Below are 23,936 nucleotides of genomic sequence, written 5' to 3' on the forward strand. Positions count from 1 at the left end.
GGCACCGGGGACCGGCACCGGGGACCGGCACCGGGGACCGGCACCGGGGACCGGCACCGGGGACCGGCACCGGGGACCGGCACCGGGGACCGGCACCGCCCAAGCCCCGCCCCCTCCAGGCGGCCCCGCCCCTCGCCCCGCCCCGTGTGACGACAGCGCCCCCGCCGCCTCTTGCATCACTCCCCGGCCCCGCCCCCCAGTCCCCGGATGAGGCGGCCCCGGCGGCGGCGCGCGCTGCGGCGGCTGTGACAGGGGATGCGCTCCGGTGAGCGGCGGGGTCGGGGCAGGCCCGGGGGTCCCCGCGGTGGGCTCGGCGGGCCGGGCCCGGCGCGGCGGGCGGGGGGCGCGGGGCGGGCGGGGACGGGGCCGGGGGTGCTGCGGACCCCGCTCCGAGCCGCGATTGGCTGCAAATTGACAACGGGGCAGGGCCCGCCTCCGAGCCGCGCCATTGGCTGCGGGCGCGGCGCCGCCGCCTCCCATTGGCTGTGCGAGCTGTCAGTCACGGCGCGGCCCCGCTCGGCCGCCGCCCTGCCGGGACCGCGCCGGGTGCGGGGCCGGCCCGGCCGCAGCGAGCTCAGAGCTGCCCCGGCCCGGGGCTGCCCCTGGCCGCCGCTCCGCCGGCCTCCGCCCCGAGCCTGGGCGATTTCCCGTCACTGGCAGGGAGCTGGACGCGTGGTTTGCCTCTGTTCTCGTAAAATCCCTGATGGATCCTATGCCCGGGGCACAGCGTGTTTTTTAGGAAGAGATCCCTCCCGGAATTGGTGATTGGAGCGGGCAGGGCGGTGGTGGTGGAGTCATCATCCCTGGGGTGTTCAGGGCAGTGCCCTGCTGGGGGACACGGGCTGTTTGCTCACGGCTCCATCATCTCACAGCTCCGTTCCTGTGGTTCCGTGCTCTCCGTTGGGTGTTTGTCAGTGATGGAGGGAGGGTTTTCTCCAGGGAGGGTTTTCTCCGGGGTTGTCATCCTCTCCGAGCCCACAGAGCCCTGCTGTGCTCTGTCTGGAGGTGCCCAGCCCCGAGCAGCCCGTGGCCGGGTGATGAGCGTGACCCGAATTGAGCAGACGTGCTGGAAAGGATGCGGTGACAGGAGAGCAGAGCCATTCCCCGAGCCTGCCCTCAGCCCAGTGCCTCCCACCGACCCTTCCCTCTCCTTCCCGGGGAGGAGGAGAGCTGTGCTCTCCCACCCACAGCCCAGTCTGCACTGGCAGTGACTCAGGCCTTCTCTCCCCCCTCTGCCACTCTCCTGACTTGCTCACAAGTGCGGGGGTGAAGGGCACTTCTGGATGCCGGTGGCATTTGTTGCCTGAGAGGTGGTTAAATACAAGAAACTGCTGTAGAAGAGTTCCTTGGATACTTCAGGAAAAAATTTTTTCTTCCTTTACCTTTTTTTCCCACCCCCACCCCCCCGAGAAACAATTCCTGGACATTGCGGAGAGCTGGTGGCCTTTCCAAGGTCAGTGTTTTGTTAGAGATAAAAGTAACTGTAAGGGGAAGAAGTTGTCCCAAGGCAAAAAAAGAGCCTGGGAGGCTTTTAGATATTTTGGAAAGGGGCTGCCCAGGGAGGTAGTGGAGTTCCCATCCCTGAAGGTGTTCAAGAAACTCCTGGATGTGGCACTCAATGCTCTGGTCTGGTTGATAGGGTGGTGATTAGTCAAAGGTTGACTTGATGATCTCAGAAGTCTTTTCCAACCTGAATGATTCCTGTGCTTCTATATTTATTTATTTAAATGTCAGTTTGATGTGTTGCAGTGTGACTGCACAGACAGGCTGGTTAATGGTGCCAGTTAACTGTGGCTGCACAGGATGTGGCAGAGGTGGGTAAATAGTGTGGATCTGGGATTAACAGTGTTAGGTCTGCCCTGGAAGAGATCCCCTGTCCTGTTTCCTGGCTGGGTTGTGCATTTCTGTATTGTTGTACATGTGGAGGCAGAGCCCAGGTGAGAAGATTTAATCCCACTTGTCACTGGGAGTCCCAGAAGTGAAGGAAGTGTTCAGAGGCAGTGCTTGAGTCAGTGTTTGAGTTGCCTTCCTTCCTTTCCAGGGGAAAACCCTCTTTTTTTTCCCCCCAACTCTTTAGAGTTTGCAGGTATGTAATATAATTCCTCATTTGGTGGAGAAGGACAGAGAAGAGAAAGGAAAATAAGAAAGTGGAGAGAAAGCACGAGACTGATGATGTCTGTGACCTTGGTGTCACAAGGAATCTTGTCTCTGGAGACGCTGCTGGCAGCAGACTGCCAGGAAGTACAGCAACAAAGTACAGTTTATGCCCTCAGTCGATTACTGTTGTTTTTTTGAGGTGCCAGGAAAGTCAGACTGCAGAAAGGAAATGATATTTTTGCAGCCCTTGATGTTTGTGACACCACAAACATAATCAAGATAAACTGGGGAGTGTGTTCAGCAGACTGCCTGCACTGCTGTGCTGCCCTGACCCCGGGGCAAAGCCAGCCAGACCCAACAGAGCAGATTTTTCATGATGTGGTTGTGTCCCTCAAGGGCTTTTCTGTCCCCACAGCTCAGTGGAAGGTTGTGCTGGTTCCTTTCCTGATCAACATAGAGTTTAGGGGGTTACTTTTAATATTCTTGTTAAGTGCTCACTGAAGAGCCCCTCTCTGCTGGGGGCTGCTCTGTGGTGCCATTTTGGGGGGGATTTTTCAAATCCATTTTACCCCCCCAGCACTGGTGGAACTTCAGAGATGTAAAAGCGACAGAATTCAGTTCTTTTGGCAGAAATCCATGCTGAGTGCTTTTCCCTTGGAATTCCTTGCTCATTCTGTGGTGTCCAGAAGCATCTCTCCCTCTGGCCACCGCCTTCCCAGGAGGTGGTGTCACAGGGATGGATTGCTGGGGCAGCAGGGAGCTCAGGCTCTCAGGTAAATCACGGCTGCTGGGTGGGGTGCCCTGGGATTCCTCAAGGTTTGAAGCAGGCAGAGCTGAAGAAGGTGGGGTGATCCCCAGAGGGGTTCAGGTCCGTGGCAGCTGCCAGCCTGGCGTGGGAGAGGATCAGAGCTCCTGCTGCCTGGCACACCTCACCAGCCTGCCTAGGAGGGAGAGAGGCTCAGGCAGTGACAAGCATATCCTTTCCACAGCCTGAATTTCCTTCCCAGTTTGCTGTGCAGTCCTCTCTGTGTGGATTCATCCCTTTGGAGTTCCTGGGTTCAGAGCTGGGAGCAAACTGTCCCCGTGCTCAGGCCAGGGTGTTCTGGGACATTCACAGCTCCAGGAGCCTTTCCTTCACCTCTGGAGGTACTGAACCTGCAGCAGGAACACCAGCCTCTTCTTTTTTAGTCAGTGAGGTTACTTGGGAAGAAACAGAGGTCAAATGTCTGAAACTTCCCATGTTTGTGAAAGCAAGATATGTTTTTTAATATGAAATCCTGATACTTTTGGCAGTTGTAGCTTGATTTCTGAGAAGCGGCTTTTTGCATCAGTGCATTTCTTCTGGTTTCAAGGCTTCTAACCCAGTGCTGGCTCACTCTTCAAGGGTTTTCCTGTGACTGGATATCAAATATTCACCAGACAGATGAGTCTTGGCCATGTGGTGTAAAGCAGACATGTTATATTTGATTAATGAGGCTGTTGAGATAACAAGGCTTTGCTGTATGCTGCTTGATTTATCTTAAAGGCTTTTCTGAATTTGGCACCAAGTTCCTGCAGGTAGGAATTGGTTATCTCCTGTCTCCTGTGCTGCCCAAATTGGAAATGCAGGATTTCTCATTGCAGCAGAGCAAGGAGCGTTGTGCTGACGCTGTGCTCGGTGACTTTCTTCTCTTCCTGAAAGCTCCCGTGCTGCTGTTGTAAGAGAGGAGGAGGCATTTGTTGTGGTTCACTCGAGAACATTCAGTTCAAAAATAGAACTGCAGGAGAAGGTTCACTTCCCAGAGGTTCAGTTTCATCCCAGCAATGGATGCAGGCACACATCCAAAGGCGTATGGAAATCCGCCGGCTCCTATTCCAGCATGAGCAAAACAAGCCCAAATTGATCGGTGAAATCTAATCTGCAGCTTCTGCTTGTTTGTTTTGCATCTTCCAATAAGACAGGGCACGTTTGCTCTGAGTTTTGGCTGAAGTGCTGGGCTTACCTTGCTCTGAGTTTTGATTGTGTTTGCGGGGAAAAAATCGAGAGCTTCAGGAGCTGGAGCTTACCTGTTGGTCCTCGTGATTTGAGAAGGTGAAGAATGACAGAAACAAGATTTATTCTGCTTTTCTGCCTGTGAATCAGCAAAAAGGGGGAAGAGGAAGAAGAGCTGGTTGTGGACGGTCCTTCCTGCTGTGGGTGGCAGCCCTGGGTGGTGCCAGCACTCGGTGACGGCGTCGTTGCCTCCGAGAAGGGGGGACTGGCAGCCAACAGGCACTTGGACATTTTGTGATAGCCACGCTGGGTTGTTATCTCGAGAACTGAAGGCCACATGTGAGCTTGGCAGAACTTCTTGATCCAGTCCTATTTGAGCTGGTTGCTTGTTTAATTCCAAAGGTCAGTGGACTTTTGTGGTGCCTTGAAGGGAGGGGGGATCAGCCAAGCGTAGCTGGGGGAGTTCAGCCCTGTGCTTGGTCCTGTTTGAGTGGCCTTGCTTTTGCTTCTACTTAGTTTTTCATGTTTGGTGTCTGAAAATATTGGGCAAATGGGGTTGTGAGGAAGAAAGCGGAAAAATGTGCAGAAAAACGACCTGTTTGTGAAGACCAAATAATATTCCTTCTCTTTATATGGCAGTATTTATGAGCTGCTTTTAAATGAGACAGTGTGAGGCAATTAAAATCAGGAGGAATTCTTTCTGCAGCCACTTGAGATGCTGCAGGTACATCCAGGGTGAATTACAGTGCTCAAAGTCATCCCTGGTGTGACGTGTGAGGGACTGAGTGACTTTGAGAGCAGGGAGGAGTGGATTCCCCACTGTGGGAAGGGGTGGGTCCCAGCTGAGATGTCGTGTTGGATTTCAGGCTGAGTGTTTTGGTCTTAGATTTCATCCCAAGCTTCGCTGCAGTCTCCCGTCACATGGAGAGCCCGGGAAGCTTTTTTAAGGTACCGTGTTACACTTCAAGCTGTGTTTGTGTTTTCATGGCTTAGCTGGGAGGTGGTTCCAGAGAGATTTGGGGTTGGCCTTGAATGCAAGATTCCTTAAATTACTTGAAAAATAGTCTGCATGTTAGTTGGGTTCCTTCTGGTGAATTATTGAGCTTTTGGCTCTCGTGATATCCAGAGGATACTGCTCCTCTCATTTGAAGGATGCTTTTGAGGTGGGAAAACAGATTTGTGCTGTATAAACCCCTCTGGATTTAGACAAGTTCTTAACCTCCACTCTGTGTTTTTTTAGAGTCATTGCAGCATGGAAAAGTTCTTTCCTTTTCACAGTGGAGAGTTGCTGTGTCCTGCTGACTTTGTTGGGGGGGGGCTTGAAAGGAGCCTCGGTGTTTTGAACGTAGTTCTTGTCTGGGAGCAGCTTTGGAGCTGGAGCTGTGCCCACGGAGCTGTGTTTTCCCAGGGCACTGTGTGAATGCTAAGCTGTGTTGGAATGAATTTGAGTGGGCAGCAGCATAAGCCTGCTCTCATTTTCCCTGGAAGACGCTGCTGCATTGTCTTGTCTGCTCTCTGAAAGCCTCAGTGTTGTTTGTCAAAGGCTGGATTCTGCAAGTGCCACGTATGCAAAGGAGCCCTGAATAGGAAGGGCTGGCCGTGCTGGTTCTCAGCTCCTGACAGAATTCCTGGGGCTGGGGCAACAGGCTGAGGCAAAGCAGTTTTTGTTAAACTCGTGGTACTCCGTGGGCATCCTCTCTCCCACACATGAGATGTGTGGAATTGTCTGGTTGTGTTCTGATAACTCCTGGGATTTGCTCTCTGCTTGCACAGTCCATGTTTTTATGCCATCATTCTGAGGGAATGGGCAAGGGCTGGTGGAGTGAAGGATTTTCCCGTGGCCACATGTGTGCTGGGAGCAGGTTTGGAAGCTGTCAGCATCTCCCAGGTTGATATTTTGGCTGTGAAGCATCGTGTTTGTAGGGTGTCTGTGTGCCCTTCTCCTGCCCCCCATGGGAATACAAGTGATAAATAGCAGGATAGGGATGCTGGAGCTCAGCAGTGCAGGCTGGCATGGCATCTGCAGCAGGGTTTATGCAGAGCAGTCAGCAGGTCCCAAATCCCTGCTGATAGCATTAGGGATGGTGGGGAACATGGAGCAGGGGCAATCATGAATCATGACCTACCACCCACTTCACCAAGGCGGGATGAGAGAGCTGGAGAAGATCTGGGAGCGTTGGGAAGGAGGAATTCCTGCCCAGGGCCTGAATCTCCTCCCTCCAGTGTCTGAAAGGAAAAGGTGTTTGGACAAGGAGTGGGGGGCAAACACACCCCCTGTCCTTGGGAGCCCCAGGCAGCCCTTCCTGTTCTTGCAGGGCTGCTGTGCTTGGAGGGATCCCTTGGATGTTGATTTCCAAGGGTGTGCCCCGTGTGAGCAGACAGGAAGGAGTCTTGTGCCTTATCTCAGCTACTTCTAGGAAATGATGTAAGATGCTTCCTTGTACAAGGTTTTTCCTTGTCATATCCTGAATTTTACTGACAGCCAGCTTGGCTGCTCACCGTTTGAGCTCAGCCCCTCTGGAGCTGTGGGGGCTGATCCTGTGTTGTGCTTTATCTGATTTATTCTGGGATGAATGTGCGCCCTGCTGGTCAGAGCCTCTGCGCTGTGCCGGTTTAGAGCTGTGCAGGGAAAGGTTGGAGGCATTTATTGAAGGCTTGGATCAGTGCTGGACAAGAGCTGTGGACAGCACCCAGCAGTGCCTTGTCCTGGCACTGGGAATCACTGGGCACAGCAGAGCTTTGCCAGGTGTCTGCTCCCCTCCGAGCTCCCAGCGAGGAACTGCAGGAATGGGCAGGAATCCTCAGCTCCACATCCACAGTCTCTGCACAGGGCTTGGGATTCATCCCTGTGGAGTGACTGAGCTGCCTTGGTAATGGCTGATGCAAGTGCTCCCAAAGAAAATCCTGTCTGAAATTTGTGGTGGGAATGGCTCCACAGCTGCTTTTCATTTGCTCTTCGCAGGAAAGGAATCACCATCCGTTCTCCTGGGCAGTGTGAGGACCTGAGCCATGACACATTGGCTTCTGCAGTAAAGCTGTGGAGTTAAATAAACACAGTGTGAGATTGGAGGTGTTTTTGAGGTGCTTGGAACCCTCTGGATAAATTTGCTCTTGGCTTGTGGCAGCTGCAGGCTCAGCTGGAGAGCCAATGTGCCAGATCTGCCTCGCGGTGTTTGGCCTGGCTGCCCTCTGACGAAAGCGTGGGATTGTTCTGGCCCACTTTTAGGTGTCAAAAATGTGGGTCACTGAGATACAGAACACATTAGTGTGACAATTTTAGCCTGAAGGGACAGAGAAGTGATGCCTGTTAGAGTGTGAAAGTCAGGACTTTTTAGATCAGCTCTTCTGATCAATGGGCTTGGTGCAGGCATTGTTCACAGCCTCTGCTTGGAGCACAGGGGAGGTTGGGTTCACCCCACTCTTTTTCTGGGTGGTAAGGACAGCATTTGAGGCTTGGCTTTTTGAGGAGAAAAAAAAAATGCCTTAAAGAGCTGTGGGATTGCTTGGGGAGGGCTCAGCAATGGTGCCTCTCCTGGCTGGGGTCTGAGTATTCTCCTGGTCCTGCTCTGCATTTTATCTCCTTCATCACCTCTCAGACCTGAGGCCTCTAATGTCCCTCAGACCATAGAAAACCATACAAAAGTGTGTTGGGTTGTGCTTCTTGTGCTGGCTGATAGCCTGGGGAGGTCCGAGAAAGGAGGATCCTCATGGAGAGGGCACAGCAGTGCCTTGGTGTGGGAAACTTCTCTGGACTCCTCCAGGCTGGGAACAGTCCTCTGTGATATCTGTGAGAGAGGCTGATCTTCCTTGTGTCTGTTTGAGGCAGCAGAACTACCTGGATAATTCCTGTTACCTGCATGTGATGCAAGTAGGAATTAGCCAGGACTTGCTGCAGGAAGAATAAGTTGAGTTTTGATCTCCACACAGAGCTGTTTGTAGTTACCTCACTTGGAGTGTTCATCCTCCTTCACTACTCACCTCTGCAGCTCTAAAAGCAGCTCTAGTGCAGTCACTGTGTGGTGGCAGGGGGCAAAATCTCTTAAAAACATTTAATGAAGTAAAGTGGAAACTGGTAGCTGTAAATTTGAGTGTATAAATTTGGGTGGGCTTGTGGCACCAGCTGGAGTTTTGGTGGCAGGTACAAAATCCAGCCAAAACTTCTGGGCTCATTTCAGGCTGCTCCACAAGCACTTCCAGAGGCTGGGTAAAATCCTGGGGCTCGTTGGGGCAGGTCTGTGTGCTGGATGAGCCCTGGGCAGGATTCTGGACATTCTGGGTGTGGGTGCCACGTCCTGGTGCTGTGGCTGAAGGCCAGGATTGAGCAGAGGTTTTGGGGGTGCTCTGCCTGGGTTTGTCCTGAGTGTAGTCCTGTGTTTGTGTCCTGCAGGTCGTGTTGATCATGGACAGTGAAGAAATCCCTACTTTTTCGAGTCCAAAGGAGGAAACTGCATATTGGAAAGAGCTTTCCTTGAAGTACAAACAAAGGTATTGTGGATTTGCAGGCTGAATTTGGTTCTTAATGATCTGAACAATGTTTAATCTATTCCTCTGCAAGGCCACACCAAGATGGTTATTAGATACTTTAGAGAAAACCTGTGAGAAGAGAATTCTCTGGAAAGGATTTCCAGCTTTAAAATTTCCATCTCTGTGGGAGCTGAGTGTTTCTTGCCCAGTGTCACCATGCCAAGAACTGCAGGCTATGTTTTGAGCATGTTTGAGCAAGAGCAGAGCCTTTTATGATCATGTGCACCTTTGTGTAATTAAAGTGCTGCCTTAAGTGGTATCTTGATATTTTATCATAAGAAGGCACCTTTGGGCTTGCCCTGTATCATTCCTGTTCCCTCAAGCTTCTTGGAGTGGAATTACTGGTATGAAAAGTGGCTGATTTGGTGTCTGCTGCATTTTATTCAAGTGTTTCATAGCTCCTGGTCCTGCCTGCACCAGTGGTTTGCATCTCTTAGGGGACACAGGGCTTTTTGTTACCAAAAGTGCCAAGAGAAGCTGCTCTCTGGAGTAATGCTGTGCATCTGGGGGGTGGGCTGAGGTTTTTTTTGGGTTAAATCCCTCTCAAGCCCTAAGAGCCCAGGGTCCAAGTGGCTTTTCTTGTTTGGTTTGGGGTTTTTTGGGAGGGACATGTTGGGAATGTGGAGGGGCCTGTCCTTGTGGAGAACCCTAAGCTGTTCCAGTGTGACAGAAATTCCACCTGAGACACCACTGGATGTGTTGTTGCCTAAAGCCTCAGTGGTTTTCTCTGCTGCTTGCTCAGGGCTGAGCTATTACGTGTGGTAAAGATGCAAATTTAATAAGCAAAGTATGTGGAGGGGCTGCTTCTAGTATTTAATAACTTGTGGTGGTATGAGGTAGGCATGTCCTGCCTTCCTGACTCTGCATGATTTTTACAAACTTTAATTTTCCAGCTAGTGCAAAGGTGCAGAAACTGTTGTTCTCTCTTCAGTTTCTGACCACAATCTGGTTAAATGTTTGCTTAATTCATTGTCTGTTCCATAAAGTCTGCCAGCAGTGAGAGCTAATGGAGCACAAAGTGCTTCTCAGGCTCCCATGAATCCTGTAAATAGCTTTGATCCACACAGGCATTCAAGGTGGCTGTTGGGTTTGATGTAAGAGAATTAATTTCCTTCAATAGCTTAGCTTAATGTAATTTCTCTGTTTCCTCATTTTTCTTTTTCACCTTAGAGGTCTATGGATGACACTTAAGTGTTTTAAAACTCGGGTTTTTTCAGCTTTTTATTTTAGAAGAGCTGCAGGCTTTGATTTAACTTGGGAGATGCTGGATTTTCCACTGATGAAATCTTCTCCTTGCAGCTTCCAGGAGGCTCGTGAAGAGCTGGCTGAATTCCAGGAGGGAAGCAGGGAATTAGAAGCTGAGTTGGAGGCACAGCTAGTGCAAGCTGAGCAGAGGAACAGAGATTTGCAAGCAGATAACCAAAGACTGAAATATGAAGTGGAAACATTAAAGGTAAGTCTTCTCTGTCGTAGTGTTGCTTTTCCTTTCAGCTACATCTTGGATCTCATCTGGGCTGCTCTTGGGCACTGAATATCCAAATAAAAAAGGAGTTGTCTGGTTAAGATCCACACTGAAGCGTGGCATGTACCCCAAATAAGGCCAGGGACATTTCTGGCAGAACTTTTCTTGTTCACGTCATGAAACTTCCTCCTGGAGTTTGTGCTGGTTTGAATTCCTGAGGCTTTATTTGTTCCACAGGGAACATCAGCATAGCAACAGGAGTTTTGTCAGGCCACTGCCTTGTCACCTTTCTTTGCAAACCAGTCTTTTTGCCCTCAGGGTCTCCTTGGTTTTATGAGACCCCAAAGAAACCAGAAAATGGGTGATTTGTGCACATTTCTCAGGGAGTTTCCACATCTGTTCACAGCCGTGTCTGTGGAGCCAGGAATTGCTTAAGGAGCTGCATGTGCAGAAGGTAGCTCTGAATTGATGCCTCTGTGTTAACAAGTTCTTGTCTCTCTTGAAATCTTGCAAAAGCATCATTTTGGGCAGTCTTGGCTTATTTAGTGAAGACAGAGGTTAGAAATTCACTCAGTGCAAGGAGGGTTTATGGGATTACTTTGTGTCTCCAGTCTCAGCTGTACTTGCAGGCTCAGGATGTGTTTTATGAGGTCAGTAGTTTCTCCATAGGCCCCGATCAGTGCCCTCAGAGGGTGTTTGGCAGTGAATTCTTCAGTCTTTTGAGGCTGAGTTTGTGGGCCTGGAGGTTTTGTGACAGATTTCAGTGGCCCATTCTTGCCAAGGGACACATCCGAGCATTTCTGGTGTCAGGGTGGGTGTTGTCAAGGCAGAAGCACAGAAGGGGAGGCTGTGCAGTTGCATTTCTCTCTGCCTTCCTGGAGCAGCTGTCAGTGCAGGCTGTGGGGAGCAGATGCAGGGATGCATCCCTCAGAGGCAGCTGGGATTTTGTACCATGGCCAGCTCTGACATTCACAGCGTGTTCCTTCTCCCTCTCCAGTTTCTCCATGCTGCAAAGAGAGTGATGCTTCTTGTCCCCTTTTCCTGCCCATGACTTGGCCAGTGCCAGCAGCTGATGTTTATCTCCCTGTTCTTTGTTTCAGGAGAAGCTGGAGCACCAGTATGCCCAGAGTTACAAGCAGGTGTCGTTGCTGGAGGATGACCTGAGCCAGACAAGAGCCATCAAAGATCAGCTGCACAAATATGTGAGGGAGCTGGAACAGGCCAATGATGACCTGGAACGTGCAAAGAGGTGAAGGCTGCTAACCTCCTCTTCCCTTCAAGTTTGCACCACAAAGATCTTTTCTTTGCTACTCAGCTCAAGTATTTCATTGTTCCTGAAAGCTAAAATAACAATCAGAAAAACCCCAGACAGCCCCAAGACTTTGCATTCTTTGAGCAGTGCAGTTGCCCCTCATCATCAGCAGGAAGGGCAGTGTTGTTTGTGCTGCTGTGAGGAGCAAGCCCAGAGCCAGCCAGGCCACAGCACTGCCCTTGGTACCCCCAGCTGAGTGACTGATGTTTGTGCTCCTGCTGCCTCAGAGCCCCTTTGAAGTCAGAACATCCTGCTTTCCATAGTCCCTGTTAAATCAAACAGGCCAAAGGAGTCTCCTGGTCCCTTGCAGAACAGCTGGAGGGAACAGTCCTGCCCTTTCCAAGTGCCTGGAATGAGCACTGGCTGCTGTGGGAACACCCAGTTTGGGAGGAGGTCATGCTTCCCTTCTGCTAAGTGGGAATTCTGCCACGGATTCAGGGAGAGCAGGAATGAGCCTCTGGCTATCTGCAGAAAGATCTGAGAGCTGAGGCCCTGTTCCCACAAGGCTCATGAGTAACTTCTGACACTGATTTTGGGAGGAGTTGGGTCATGGGCAATGTCCCAGTGCTCTGCTGCCCACCTTGGCAGAGCCCTGGGAGCCCGGCCCCACTGGGAGCTCTGGTCAGTGCCCAGCTTTGGAGCATGGCTTGGGGAAAAAGGAGCTGCCTGCTCTGGCCTGGCTCTTTCCCACAGCTTTGGTCCATCTCTGAGAGCCAGATGCTGTCGTGTTCTTCTCAACTTTTTCTCTCCTGTTTTTTGGAGTTGATTACTCCTTTCTAAGGAGCATTTCCACGGCCTTCAAATGCTTACCTTGAACATAGCCCTGCGAACATTTACCTTCTGTTATGCTTTTGAATAAGCTTTTATGCTGGCTGAGCCGAAGAACCTAATATTCTGGATTTTGTTTCTAGGGCAACAATAGTTTCATTGGAAGACTTTGAACAAAGGCTGAACCAAGCTATTGAGAGAAATGCATTTTTAGAAAGTGAACTGGATGACAAGGAGTCATTGCTGGTCTCTGTACAGAGATTAAAGGATGAAGCAAGAGGTATGGCTGGTCTGGTTGGTTCTGGCTCCTGATGCAGGGCTGGTTTGCTAAAAGAGATGTGCAGCAAGCAAAGCTCATGTTTCTAGAAAGCCTCACATGATGAGATTTGAACTGGATGCTTTAGGTTTTATTAACAGTGTGTTCTTTGTATGTCCAGAGTAGACAAAAAGAAAAAATTCCTCATTTAGGGTAGAATTAATAATAGATGAATTCAGGATTTTTAACACAAAAATACTCTGTTCCACAGATAGAAGAGAACTGAGGAAGTTGCTTCAGAAGTTCCTCTTGCTGTGGGTTTATAGGAAGGGAAAGCACAGGAAGTGACAGGGAAATACAGGATAAATGACCAAGTAACTCTTCAAAAAATCTCTCCTGTGTTCCCTCTAAGCCCCTTGGAAGTTACCTTAAATATATTATTTAAGATATTCTGCTAAAGGCTGTGTTTAGACCTGTGGGAGATGTTTGGGATGGTGTTCTGGGATAAGTTCTGGGAGTTGGGAATTCCCCAGTGGATTTCACATTGAGGATGCTGGGGAAGCATTTTAATGATGTTATGAACTGATTTCTCTAACTGGGGAAGTGATCTGCTCATAGGCCTGTGCCAGCCAATAATGTACTTTAGAGGTTGGTGGTTTGCAACTTCATTCCCTAAATGAAGCTTTCTAAAATATTTCCTGGTTTAAGGCCTGGACCTGAGTGTAAGAACACACCTGACAGCAGGCTGGGATTGTTTTGTTGTTGGTCTCCTTTATGGATCTTTTTGAAGTGAGTTTGTGCCCCAGAAATTGGGAGCTTTATTGGAAGCGCAGGGATTTTGTAATAAATATGAAGAAAGAAATTTTGTGAGGAAGTATATGTATTGTAATTTGAGATTAGGGCAGTAAAACTGGAAAAACCAGCAAAACCCAGAGGACTGTTTTCTAGAACACTGGAACAATCAGCAAAACAGACATCTTGTTTCTTAGATGAGTCATTTGGACATTTTCAGCATTTGTGAGTTATTCCCCCTGGCAGCAAGCAGGAACAGTAGCCTCTGAAAGAACTGCTACAGTCAAACTCAAATATGACATTTCTGATTGAACAGCCTCAGATCCTCTTCTGGGAGCCCAGACAGATTTTCCCTTCAGCTTTGCTGTTTTACCTAAAATCAGTTCTAAATATTTGTTACAACTTAAAAGCTGTGATGTGCAGTTAATTTTTGATTTTGTACCAGATTGAGGCAAGGAATAGGAGATCTGTGAAATCTCCAATTGCTCTGCCCAAAAAGGAACAACTCACTTGTAATGTTTGTTTGCATCTTTCTGAGGACTTGAGAGATCCGTGGTTGGGCTGTGCTGGATGTTCTGTATAACAAAAACCTGTGGAAAGGGAAGGGACAGGGTAGGGATAAGCTTCAGTCTGGGGAAGGAGGTGAGAATAAAACCAGGCTTTTCTAATGCCCAGGCTTTTCCCTGTCCTTTGGACTGCCCTCCATTCTGTTCCTTCACTTGTCAGGGCATCAAGAAACTGGGTGCAACCCTTGGACTGCCTTTGGCTGGTGTGGGTTATTAACTGGGAGGAGAATGTAGGGAATGGGAAACACAGGAATAGGTGTGAAAAACATTGCTCTGTTTTTCCAAGCTGTGTTTGAGCAGGAGCTGGGCTCAGCAGCAGCAGCAGCAGCTCTTTGTGTCCAGCTGCAGTTTTGGTGACTGCAAATGGGGAGAAATCCTGGGGCAAATCAGCTACCCCCATCCAGGGACAGGGAGCTGTGTGCTCCCTCCTGTCTGGGATGGCATGGCATGGGGCTGCTCTGAGAGGTGTCCCCACTGCTGGAGGAGGCGGCAGCAGGCACTAACCCAAGATTGTTGAGAAGTGTCTCCTGCTGCCCTTCCCAAACATTTGTGAGAGAATCAATCACTAATAAGGGATTTTGGGGGTTTTTCCCTTCTCTCAACCCTCAGACCTGCGTCAGGAGCTGGCTGTGAGGGAACGGCAGCAGGAGGTGACCCGGAAATCAGCACCCAGCTCTCCCACTCTGGACTGTGAGAAGATGGATTCAGCTGTCCAGGCCTCTCTCTCCTTGCCAGCTACACCTGTTGGAAAAGGATCAGAAAATAGTTTTCCTTCCCCAAAAGGTATCATCCATAGGAATGGGGTCTGGTTATGCTCCATAAGGAACCTGAGGTGGCTGTGGGAGTGTGAAGCTCACACATTTCATGGGGTGTGTTGGAGTCCCAGGGCAGCCGTGTCAGGAGGGAGCAGCATGGAAAAGGACAGTGAAGCCTTGACACTGCCTTTGGGGGCAGGCAGAGCTTTGCACTCTGCACTGGGTGCCTGCTGTAGAGCCCTGAAGGTATTTGGGAATGCAGGGAAGTGCAGGGACTGATAATTGTGCTCAGATGTGCAGCAGCAGTGGTGGGTGAGCATGGTCAGGAGTTTGGAGTCTGTTACCACATTGACTTCCCAGGGGTCCTGTTTCCTCCCTGAGGCAGTGGGATCTTAGTCCAGCCACTTATCCCATCTGGAAGGCTCTGGACAGTCACAGGGATTAATACTTGATTTTTCAGATGAGGAAGAGTGGATTCCAGAGGGAGCTCTGGCTGGATTAGATGGATTGCAGTCAGTGGCCTTGTAGATGGAGAGTGCATGAACTCTGCTGGGGGGGCTAATGGGAACCAGGGCAGTGGGCAGGAATTAAGCTTTATCATTTTCCCTGGCTGTGATCCTGCAGTTACTGTGGGTAACTGTACAAAATGTCTGCAGCAAGATTGTGGATATGTTTGTTGGTTTGTTTTTTTTTTTTTAATGTAGAAGCTGATTTATTTAAATTTTTGAAAAACCTGAACTGTGGAGGAGTGAAATAATAAGATGTGTCTGTGTTTGCAGCTATACCAAATGGGTTTGGTACCAGCCCACTGACTCCTTCAGCTCGAATATCTGCACTCAACATCGTGGGGGATCTGCTACGGAAAGTGGGGGTGAGTGCTCTGAGCTCTCCTGGGGCTTCTGTCCTTGTGCTCCATCACAACACAGCCTCAGCCTGTGCTGGGTACATTCTGCAGCTGCCAAATCATCCACATTCACTGCTTAGTATTTGATAACTCCTATTATTTTTTAAATTATTTTGATTTTTAAAGCCCAATCCTATGGTTCTGATCCAGTTTTGAGGTGACAAAATTCATATTTGAAATAAAAATTTTTCAAGTGCTGGGTTAGACTCTGACAACTTGTTCTTACCTTAACTGGGCCTGCAGCTTCCTCTGTCTGGGCTGCAGAGCTGGAGCTCAGGCCCTGGGTGAGGGAGGAGCTGGGATGACCCTGCCAGGGTCTCCTGGGGGAAAAGCTCCTTTCCCATGAAGATCTGCCACAGATACTGAAAGAAAAACCAGCCTGGAAACCTTTGGTAAGAAAGTGAGAAAATAAATGAGGAGAAAGCCAAATGCTCCCATCTATGGTTGGTGGGGAAGTGAAATGCATGAGCCTTTAAATGGATTACACTGTAAGCAGGGAAGAAGTGCTTTAAACATCTGCTGCAGTGTTGTTGAGGACCCAGGATTTCCTCTTGGAAGAAGAAATGACTTTTGGGCTCCCAGGAGCCTCTCGGTGAGTGGTGGTGGTGGTTGGTGTGTGAGTGGAGCACAGGGGAGCTGTGGCTGCCTGGGCCTGGGCCTGGCAGGAGCTGCACTACAGACAGTTGTTTTAGCAAAGTTAGACACGAAAAATTGCCTGGCTGCTCCCATTTGGAGGCAGCGAGCTCAGCCTTGGTCTGAAAGGGCAGCAGGACAGCTCAGGGTTAGCAGTGACACGTTCAAAAGGGGATCATTGTGAGGAAGAGTCTGCAGGGGATTTAGGGAGCTTAGTGACAATCCCATGTGATTACTCTGCGAGGACAGGAAATGCCAAATAAGCAAGCTGCTCTCCCAGCCTGCCCTGAGCCACAGCTCGATTCCAGCTCCAATTAGAGGCTGCTCAGGTTCTTTGGGGCTTGGCTGTGCCTCATCCCAAGCCTTACACTCCCCATCCCTGCAGGAAGTTTCCCCTCTGCTTTCCTGCCCGCAGCTGAGACAAGGAGTCCCTGACTCAGACCACACTGCCTGTGGCCAGGGGACAATCTGTGACACCCAGAGTTACCTGCAGCTGCCTGTAAATCCATAATTCCTAAATCCATGGGTTCCTGGGGGGCTGCACAGGGCTCACTTACCTGTGCCAGCATGTCAGTGCTCCCTTAATGGAATATTCTGTGCAGAGCAGGACCAAACTCCACGTTTGGGGAGATGAATTTCAGTTTGCAGTGCAGCATTTGCAATGTTCTGAACCCCCCTGTGCACGGGCGGGTGTAGTGAGTAAGGACTTTCTGCTACACCAGATGGAAATTCAGGATAAGGGGGATAATCAGACGGTGGCAGAAAGGGCAGGTGATGCTCTGGAGTAAAGGAGAGAGTCAGGATGTTGCGCCTCCTTCCAGGAGTCACTGTCACTTTACAGAGGGGAAAAAGATCTCACCAGGCCTGTTTGGAAGGGTGGCAGTGAAGCTTTAGAAATTGGCTTTATTTTGCAAGGCAAGATTAAGAAAGAAATTCCAGGAGGCATTGTCCTGGTGAAAAACCCAACTTTCCAAATGCACAGTCCCTCTCAAAGCTTGAGGATTCTGCTTTAGGCTCTCAGTCTTCTGATCAGCTCAAGGCAGCTGCTGAAGCAAGGAGTTTGGGTAACTTCTGCTAGGATTTGGCTTCCTTATCTTGGGTAATTATTTCAGAGTTCATCTGTTCTAGAATCTGAGCCCTCGTGGAGCTGAGTAATGTCTGGCAGTCTGCATCAGCATCTGTGTGTTTCCTCTGTGGTTGGGTGACAGAGGAAATGACAGCTTTGTTCCCATTTTTTTGCCAAGGGTGATCACACTAGAGTCCTGACCATGGCAATCTTGGGCTCTTGAGCAGTAAAATACTTCCCCTTAATTATTACCTTTCTTTTTAATTATTATTCTTTCCCTCCCCTTTCACAGGCCTTAGAATCCAAACTAGCTGCTTGCAGGAATTTTGCGAAGGACCAGGCATCACGGAAATCCTACATTTCAGGGAACATCAACAGCGCCGTGATGAGCAGCAACGGCACAAAGTACCCACACCCAGGGCACACCTCCTTCTTCGACAAGGGGTGAGTCAGGGCACAGCTCTGCCCTCAGCCAGGGCTGTTGGGGGCACCTTTCATGGCCCCAGGCCAGCACAGCTTCCATCCTGCAGCAGAAACACCGGTGGAGCAAAGTCTGCAGGGCATTTCTGTGGTGCAGAGAGAAAAGCAGGTGTGGGGGCTGGATCCTGCCTGGTCTCTCGGTGGCTGTAAGCAAGCCTGGCAGTGAGGAATGGGCCCTCTGAGAGCATCTCGGGAGCAGAGGAGGGCTTGGTGTGCTCTGGGGAAGTGCAGAACCTCGCCTGCAGAGTGCCTCAAAGCAGCTGAGGGCAGGCAGGGGTGTTCCCTGGGAGGGAGGGAGGGAGTCCTAGGTGCTCACACCTCCTCTGGGAGCTCAGGGATGAGCCACTGGTGTGGAATTGTGGCTGCTGAGGGTGGCTCCTCCCTGCTGAGAGCCAACCTCGGAGCCAGGGATTGCTTTCCTGGGAGCAGGGACCCCGTGTGTGTGCCGTGCTCAGAGCTCCCTCTGGGATGTTGGGAATGCTTCTGCAGGAGCCTTTCCCTGGTTCCTCCCAGCACAGCGCCCTGAGGGTGTGCAAGGTGGAAAGCACAGAGTTCTCCAGTGGTACTGAGGATGGCATTCAGTGGTACTGAGCACCCTCCTTGCTCCCTGCATGTCTTCACGCTGAACCTCAGTGCAGTTTAATGCTGACATTCAGCACTTCCTCGATCCTACATTTGTTTTAGAGAATGAAATGAGCTGTTTCTAACCTGAAATTACCAGAGCACCCACCTGAGCTTTCCACATTCATCTTCAGTGGGGCTGTGTGGGGAGCAGGGCACGCTGCACCTCAAAAACTGGCAGTGAGAGCTTCTGGAGCCACTGGTGTTCGCTGCTTTGGGAAAGGAAGAATTCCGAACTCTGAAGTCATGTGCAAATGAGCCTTTTGGGCTGTGTGTGCTGCAGGGCTGAGGGGGCTGTGCATCCCCCAGCAGTGCTCCTGCAGCTCCAGGGAAGTGCTGGGGAGGGATTATGGCAGCTCTGAGCAGGCAACGTGGCTATAGGGAGGTGTGGTGTGACAATAAGCTGATTGCTCTGTGGAGTGGGGGTCACTTTTAATTATCCAGATTGTCATCACACTCCTCTGCAGGGAGGAGCAGGCTGGGGCTGAGGAAGGCTTAGAAAGCCTGCTGCAGCAGAGCTGGAGGTGTTAGTGGACAGGAAAAGGGCTGGAAGTGGTTCACGTGCTTATTGCAAGTTGCCAGAGGTGCTGCATGGCCCCACTGTCCTGGTCTTGTCCCCTGTCCCTGTGTGCTGCTCCCAGGCTGTCCCTCAGGCACTCTGCTGCCCTGCTCTGTGCCCAGGAGCTGCTGGCAGTGCCTGTGCTGTGCTCCAGCTGTGTGCATCCCTGCTGGGGAAAGCCTGGCTGGGAGCTGGACCCAGCCAGGGCAGCCTGTGCTGGCTGTGCCCTGACCCAGGGGTGAGTGTGACCCTGACCCAGGGGTGACCCTAACCCAGGGGTGAGTGTGACCCTGACCCCAGTGTGACTGTGATCCTGATCCAGGTGTGTGACCCTGACCCAGGGGTGAGGGTGACCCTGACCCAGGGGTGAGTGTGGCCCTGCTCCAGCTGTGACAGCTCCAGCCTGCAGCCAGGAGCAGCTGGTGGCTGAGTGGTGGGGTTGGCTCAGAGGTAACTCAACCACACCCTTACAGCTCTGTTTGTTTTCCTCCTTCTGCCATTCCCTTGGTTGAAACATTTGAGCGTCTCCAGCTCCTGTCAAGGCCCTGCTCTCGGAGGGGAACAGGGCAGCACAGCTTCAGGGTGGCCTGGAGCACAGCAGGGCTTGCACCAAAGCTCGGCTGCAGAGCTGGGGGAGTCAGGCTTTACCTGCTTGTTAAAAACTCAGTGTCTGGTGTAAGATCAGTCTCCTGCAGATTTGCCCTTCAGCAATGTGCAGGTTCTGTCCAGGTGCCAGGGAATGGCAGAACAGCACCTGAGGATGGTCCTCAGGATGGATACTTGGTTTTTGCTGTTGTAATTATTGTTAATTGGTTGTTAATGTCCAGGAAACAAAACTGCTCTGGGCTCTGCAGGGCCCTGGCACTGGGACAAGCCAGCCTGAGGTGCTTCTACCCCTTCCTGCAGTCCTGAATGCCAGTGTCCTCACAGCTGATGGTTATTCTTGGTTATTTCTGTGAATCCCCTGGGCTTTGTTTTCATGAATGAGCTGAAGTTTAATGTAAGAAGTGCCTGTGCTCACACACAGCAGTCAGAGGTGTCTCTGCTCTGTCACCCACAGCCCTGGCCAGATTACACAAGGCTGGGAGATCTGGGTCTTTTTCCAGTCCCTGATCCACCTTATTTAAACCTTATTTAAAGGTTTCCCTGGGATAGAGGGAGCTGTGGGTGCCTGGGGTGGTGATCCTGTGCCTGTGCTGTGCTGGATTGCCCCTGCAGAGCTCAGACTGAGCTTTGGTTGAACACCTGTGCTTGGCCCCAGCTGTTGCCTCAAGGGTTGTGCTCAGGAATGTAATTTTTGTGTGCATAAACTTTCCCTTTCTCTCCACTAGGCGTGAGAAGGTCATATTCCCCACCTTGGTCATGGGTAAATGAATTCATTTGCACTGATTGGCTGCATGTGGTGTAACCTGGGGCTTGGGGCAGCTCTGGGGGCTCTGGTAACTGCACGAGGTAGTTGGTAGTGCCACACACTAATGGGCCCTGATCAAATTAATGACCAAAGCCTGAGCCTGCAATTGCTTTCTCCTGACTTGGAATAAACCTCTCTGCTGCTGTGACCTGTTGCAAACATAAGCCTGAGTGCTACTTGCTTTCTTCACCTGTTTAATCCTTCAAAGAAGTGCATGTTTCTGATGGAACTGGTCACAGCAGGGATGCAGGGGAAGCGTGGCTTCACCGTGGAGTCCATTTGCCCTTGGCTTGTGATTTCCCTTCAGCGTTTTGTGGCTCTTGACTCGCTGATGTGCAGTGGCGTGGTTGTGGCTGACAGGAAAGCAAACAAGGGCACTTGTGGCTGGGAGATGGCCAGGGGCAGAGCAGGGAGGGGACAGTGTGGGTAGGGACAGCAGTGTCCCTGCTCAGTGTCACTGTCCCTGCCCAGCTCAGCTGTGGCAGCTGGAAGCACCCAGGGCAGTTCCAGAGCTGTGCAGTTCCAGGGCTGTGCAGTTCCAGGGCTGTGCAGTTCCAGGGCTGTGCAGTTCCAGGGCTGTGCAGTTCCAGAGCTGTGCAGTTCCAGGGGCGTGCAGTTCCAGGGCTGTGCAGTTCCAGAGCTGTGCAGTTCCAGGGCTGTGCAGTTCCAGGGCTCCAAGTGTGCTTTACCAGCTCCATTTTCCCTTCAGGCCAAGCTCTTCAGCTCCAGAAGAATCTTCCACTGAGGATTTGTCAGATACTTAGAGCTGAGGAAGTCTTGGGCACAAAGTGCCAAGTACAAAATACAGCTTGAAATGCAGTTTAATGAGTAATCCAAATTAGTAATCAGGGCAGAGTGGCTGGACATGGACACAGAGCCTATGGCACTGCAGGGACAGGCAGTCAGAAACATCCCTGGGGAGCCACTGCAGGGACATTTCCAGCAGGGAATGCTGCTCCTGGCTCCGTCTGCTTTCTTGGGAATCCCAGCACAAGGGTCTGGCACAGGCACCACAGACTGCTGGGCTGGTCTGAGGGCCAGGGAAAGGGGGCAGGAGCAGGAGGGGACCTGGCTGGGGTTAATCACTGTGGGCAGGAGGCTCCAGACACCTCCCAGAGCTGCCTGAGTCTGGAGCTGGAACACAGGAGCTTTTCCCAGCTCCCTCCTGGAGGCTTAGGCAGGACCTTTTATTGATTATTTTTACAGTTGCTGTGTTTAAGGTATTTTATTTTCCTTTCATTCTGTCTCCTACTGCAGTAATGCTGATTTCTTTCCCTTGTTTTGGTGCCTTTTCATGCTGTCACCAGAGCACAGATGGAAAAGCTGCAGGGGAAGGGGGAGGCAGAGCCCCCCGCTCGGGTGGGGTTGGTGGGGCAGAGCCGGCTCTGCTGAGCCCGGAGGGAGCAGCGTGTGGGCTCAGCCCTGCACAGACCGGGGCTGGGACAGTCCCTGAGCCCCTGGGGAGGGAGGAGTGGGCTCAGGGCTCCTCCCCTGACCCCTGACTCTTGTCTCTTGTTCCCAGGGCAGTGAACGGCTTTGACCAAGGGCCGCCGGGCCTGGGGGGCTCCCGACCGTCCTCGGCGCCGGGAATGCTCCCCCTGAGCGTATGAGCCGCGGGAGTTTGGACTTGGATGCTTTTCTCAGCCCACCTCGAGAAGAACTGCTCCCGATTCCTCCCCATTCCCACCCACCCCGCTGGAACATGACCCTGAGAGGAGACCCCGAGCCCACGGCCCTCCATGTCCTCCTGTCAATACAGTTTGTTTTCTGCTGTCGCTGTAGTGGACGTTCTCTGCCCCGGCCCCACGGGCTGCCACCTTCTGCTGTGCTTGGGGACACCGAGTCCTGCTCTGCCTGGGGGACACCGAGTCCTGCTCTGCCTGGGGGACACCGAGTCCTGCTCTGCCTGGGGGACAGGCCCAGCCTCGCCCTCTTGGCTCTCCCTCTCCTCTCCCTTAGGTCTGGCAGAGCCCGGGCCGCTGCTCTCCCGGCTCCCCCGTCCCCTCCCAGCCCTGCTGCTCTCAGACCTCGTGGAAGTGGCCTGGGGGAGACCAGCGCTGCTCTTGGGAGCCGGCCCCAGCTCCTGGCCCAGGACAGGGTGAGCAGCTCCATCCCCTCTGCCCTGGGGGTCACAGCCCAGCCCCGCAGCTCCTGGGCAGGGCCGAGCACGGCTGAGCTGCCCTCCCTGCCCTGGGGCAGTGCTGTGTGCAGGGGCTGTGCCCCCAGGGCTGCCCCACAGCTCCCCGGCCCTGCTGGACTCGGCCTCCGTCCCTCACCCCACACACAGCAACTCCATGGGAGCTTTAGGAAGCTGCTGCTCCCCCTGGCCCCAGGAACCCCCTGCCCATCACCCCTCGTGCTGTAGGACTGGATTGTGCAGCCTCACCTGCGGGCTTCTGTGACAGTTTGGGACGACTGAACCTTGTGGGTCTTTCAAGCAACACATCTGTGTGGTTTCTCTGTCCATGTGCCTCAGAGTCAGTGGATTTTTAGACTGAACCAGCAAATGGAGCCAGGGTTGGAGCTGAGGGTTCAGCAGTCGTTGTTCGGGGCTCTGCAGCTCCCAGGTGGTTGAGTTACAAATGCTGAGAAAAAAAACCCCACTGGCCCAGCAGTGGAGGTGGGATTGTCCCTTTGCCATTAGGGTTTGTAAGGTCCTTCCTTCCTGTGCATCCTCTGCTGCATTTGACTGTTTACATTTGTTTTATTGTACATAGATTTGTAAACATAATACCTTTGCCTGAGGTCTTTGTACATAACTTGGGCTTTGTAGCTTTATTTATTCAGCCTCTCTCTGGCATGTTTCCATAGGATGTACCGTTCCACCCTGGTGCCACTGACATGATGTGGTTTCAAAAGAATGAAAACAAATGAGAGCAATCTTCCAAAAATAAAGTTCTTTTAATGTGGAATCAGTGAATTTTGCAGAACCAGTGGCCATGGCTCGTCCTTTGTCCCGGAGGGTTTTCTGCCAAGCCCCAGGGCTGGGCCAGTGTTCAGGCAATGCCAGGTTATCCCACACCCCTTCCCTTGGGAATGTTGGGGAACGGGCACTGCTGGGGCCATCGCAACCTCTGCTGCTGGCACCGAGGAGGGACATGGAATTTCAGCTGGGGAAGTGTTGGAAGCCTCCAGCTGCCTTCCGGGGGATTTTTGCCTCCTTGGAGCAGCTGGAAGGAATTTCCAGAGGACAGGAGCTGGTCTGGGGCCCTTCCCAGGCTGCTCCATCCCTTCCTGTGCCCGGGGCTGTGTCTGTGCTGCTGCTGCCGCTCTCCGGCCGGGCTCAGCTCCCACTGGAGCTGCTGCCCAGTCCTGGGGCTGTGTCTGTGTCCAGTCCTGGGGCTGTGTCCAGTCCTGGGGCTGTGTCTGTGACCTGCCCTGGGGCTGTGTCCAGTCCTGGGGCTGTGTCTGTGTCCTGCCCTGGGGCTGTGTCTGTGTCCTGCCCTGGGGCCGTGTCCTGCCCGTGTCCAGCCCACCAGGGTCACCCTCCCTGTGACCACCCCAGCTCAGCCTCACCCCAGGCCCGGGCTGTCTGTCTGGGGCAGGAATTCCAGCCGTGTTAGAGGCAGGGAAAGCCCTTCCTCATCTCTTCTTTTCCACAGCAGTGAAGGAGGAAAAGGTGCCCAGGACTGACCCAGCTTCCATCCAGCCCCAAGCCTGCAACCACAGGTCCCATGGAAAGGAAAGCTTCACCCGCCCAGCCCCTCAGGCTGCTCTCTCCTCACTCCCTCACCTTTTTCATTCCCTCACTCCCCTCC

At 52.0% G+C, this 23,936-nt stretch overlaps 1 protein-coding gene across 7 annotated transcripts; it reads left to right on the forward strand.

The window, feature by feature from the left end:
* Positions 1-189: 189 nt before the first annotated feature.
* NDEL1 (nudE neurodevelopment protein 1 like 1) lies at positions 190-23,108 on the forward strand. Of its 7 annotated transcripts, XM_014259690.2 has the most exons (10): positions 4,543-5,017; positions 8,457-8,554; positions 9,893-10,046; positions 11,156-11,304; positions 12,279-12,415; positions 14,359-14,532; positions 15,284-15,375; positions 17,400-17,551; positions 20,099-20,133; positions 21,701-23,108. In XM_014259690.2, exons 1-10 carry the CDS (start codon positions 4,991-4,993, stop codon positions 21,706-21,708), a joined length of 1,026 nt encoding a protein of 341 aa, XP_014115165.1. In that variant the 5' UTR covers positions 4,543-4,990; the 3' UTR covers positions 21,709-23,108. The 7 variants fall into 7 exon arrangements, with proteins under 7 accessions (XP_005531000.1, XP_014115164.1, XP_014115163.1 ...); XM_005530943.3 differs by lacking the exons at positions 4,543-5,017; positions 20,099-20,133 and adding an exon at positions 190-265; XM_014259689.2 differs by lacking the exons at positions 4,543-5,017; positions 20,099-20,133 and adding an exon at positions 621-761.
* The last annotated feature ends 828 nt before the right edge of the window (positions 23,109-23,936 follow it).

The sequence above is a fragment of the Pseudopodoces humilis genome, chromosome 21 (assembly GCF_049639895.1).
Source record: "Pseudopodoces humilis isolate 2021_Gansu_Grassland_sample_001 chromosome 21, ASM4963989v1, whole genome shotgun sequence".
NCBI lineage: Eukaryota > Metazoa > Chordata > Aves > Passeriformes > Paridae > Pseudopodoces > Pseudopodoces humilis.

Excerpts from the sequence above, each read along its gene's own strand:
- NDEL1 (XM_014259685.2), top strand. The coding sequence starts at position 4,991 with ATGGAGAGCCCGGGAAGCTTTTTTAAG. Across the intron at positions 14,533-15,283 it reads TAGTTTTCCTTCCCCAAAAG|CTATACCAAATGGGTTTGGT; the intron begins GTATCATCCATA and ends CTGTGTTTGCAG. Across the intron at positions 15,376-17,399 it reads ATCTGCTACGGAAAGTGGGG|GCCTTAGAATCCAAACTAGC; the intron begins GTGAGTGCTCTG and ends CCCCTTTCACAG.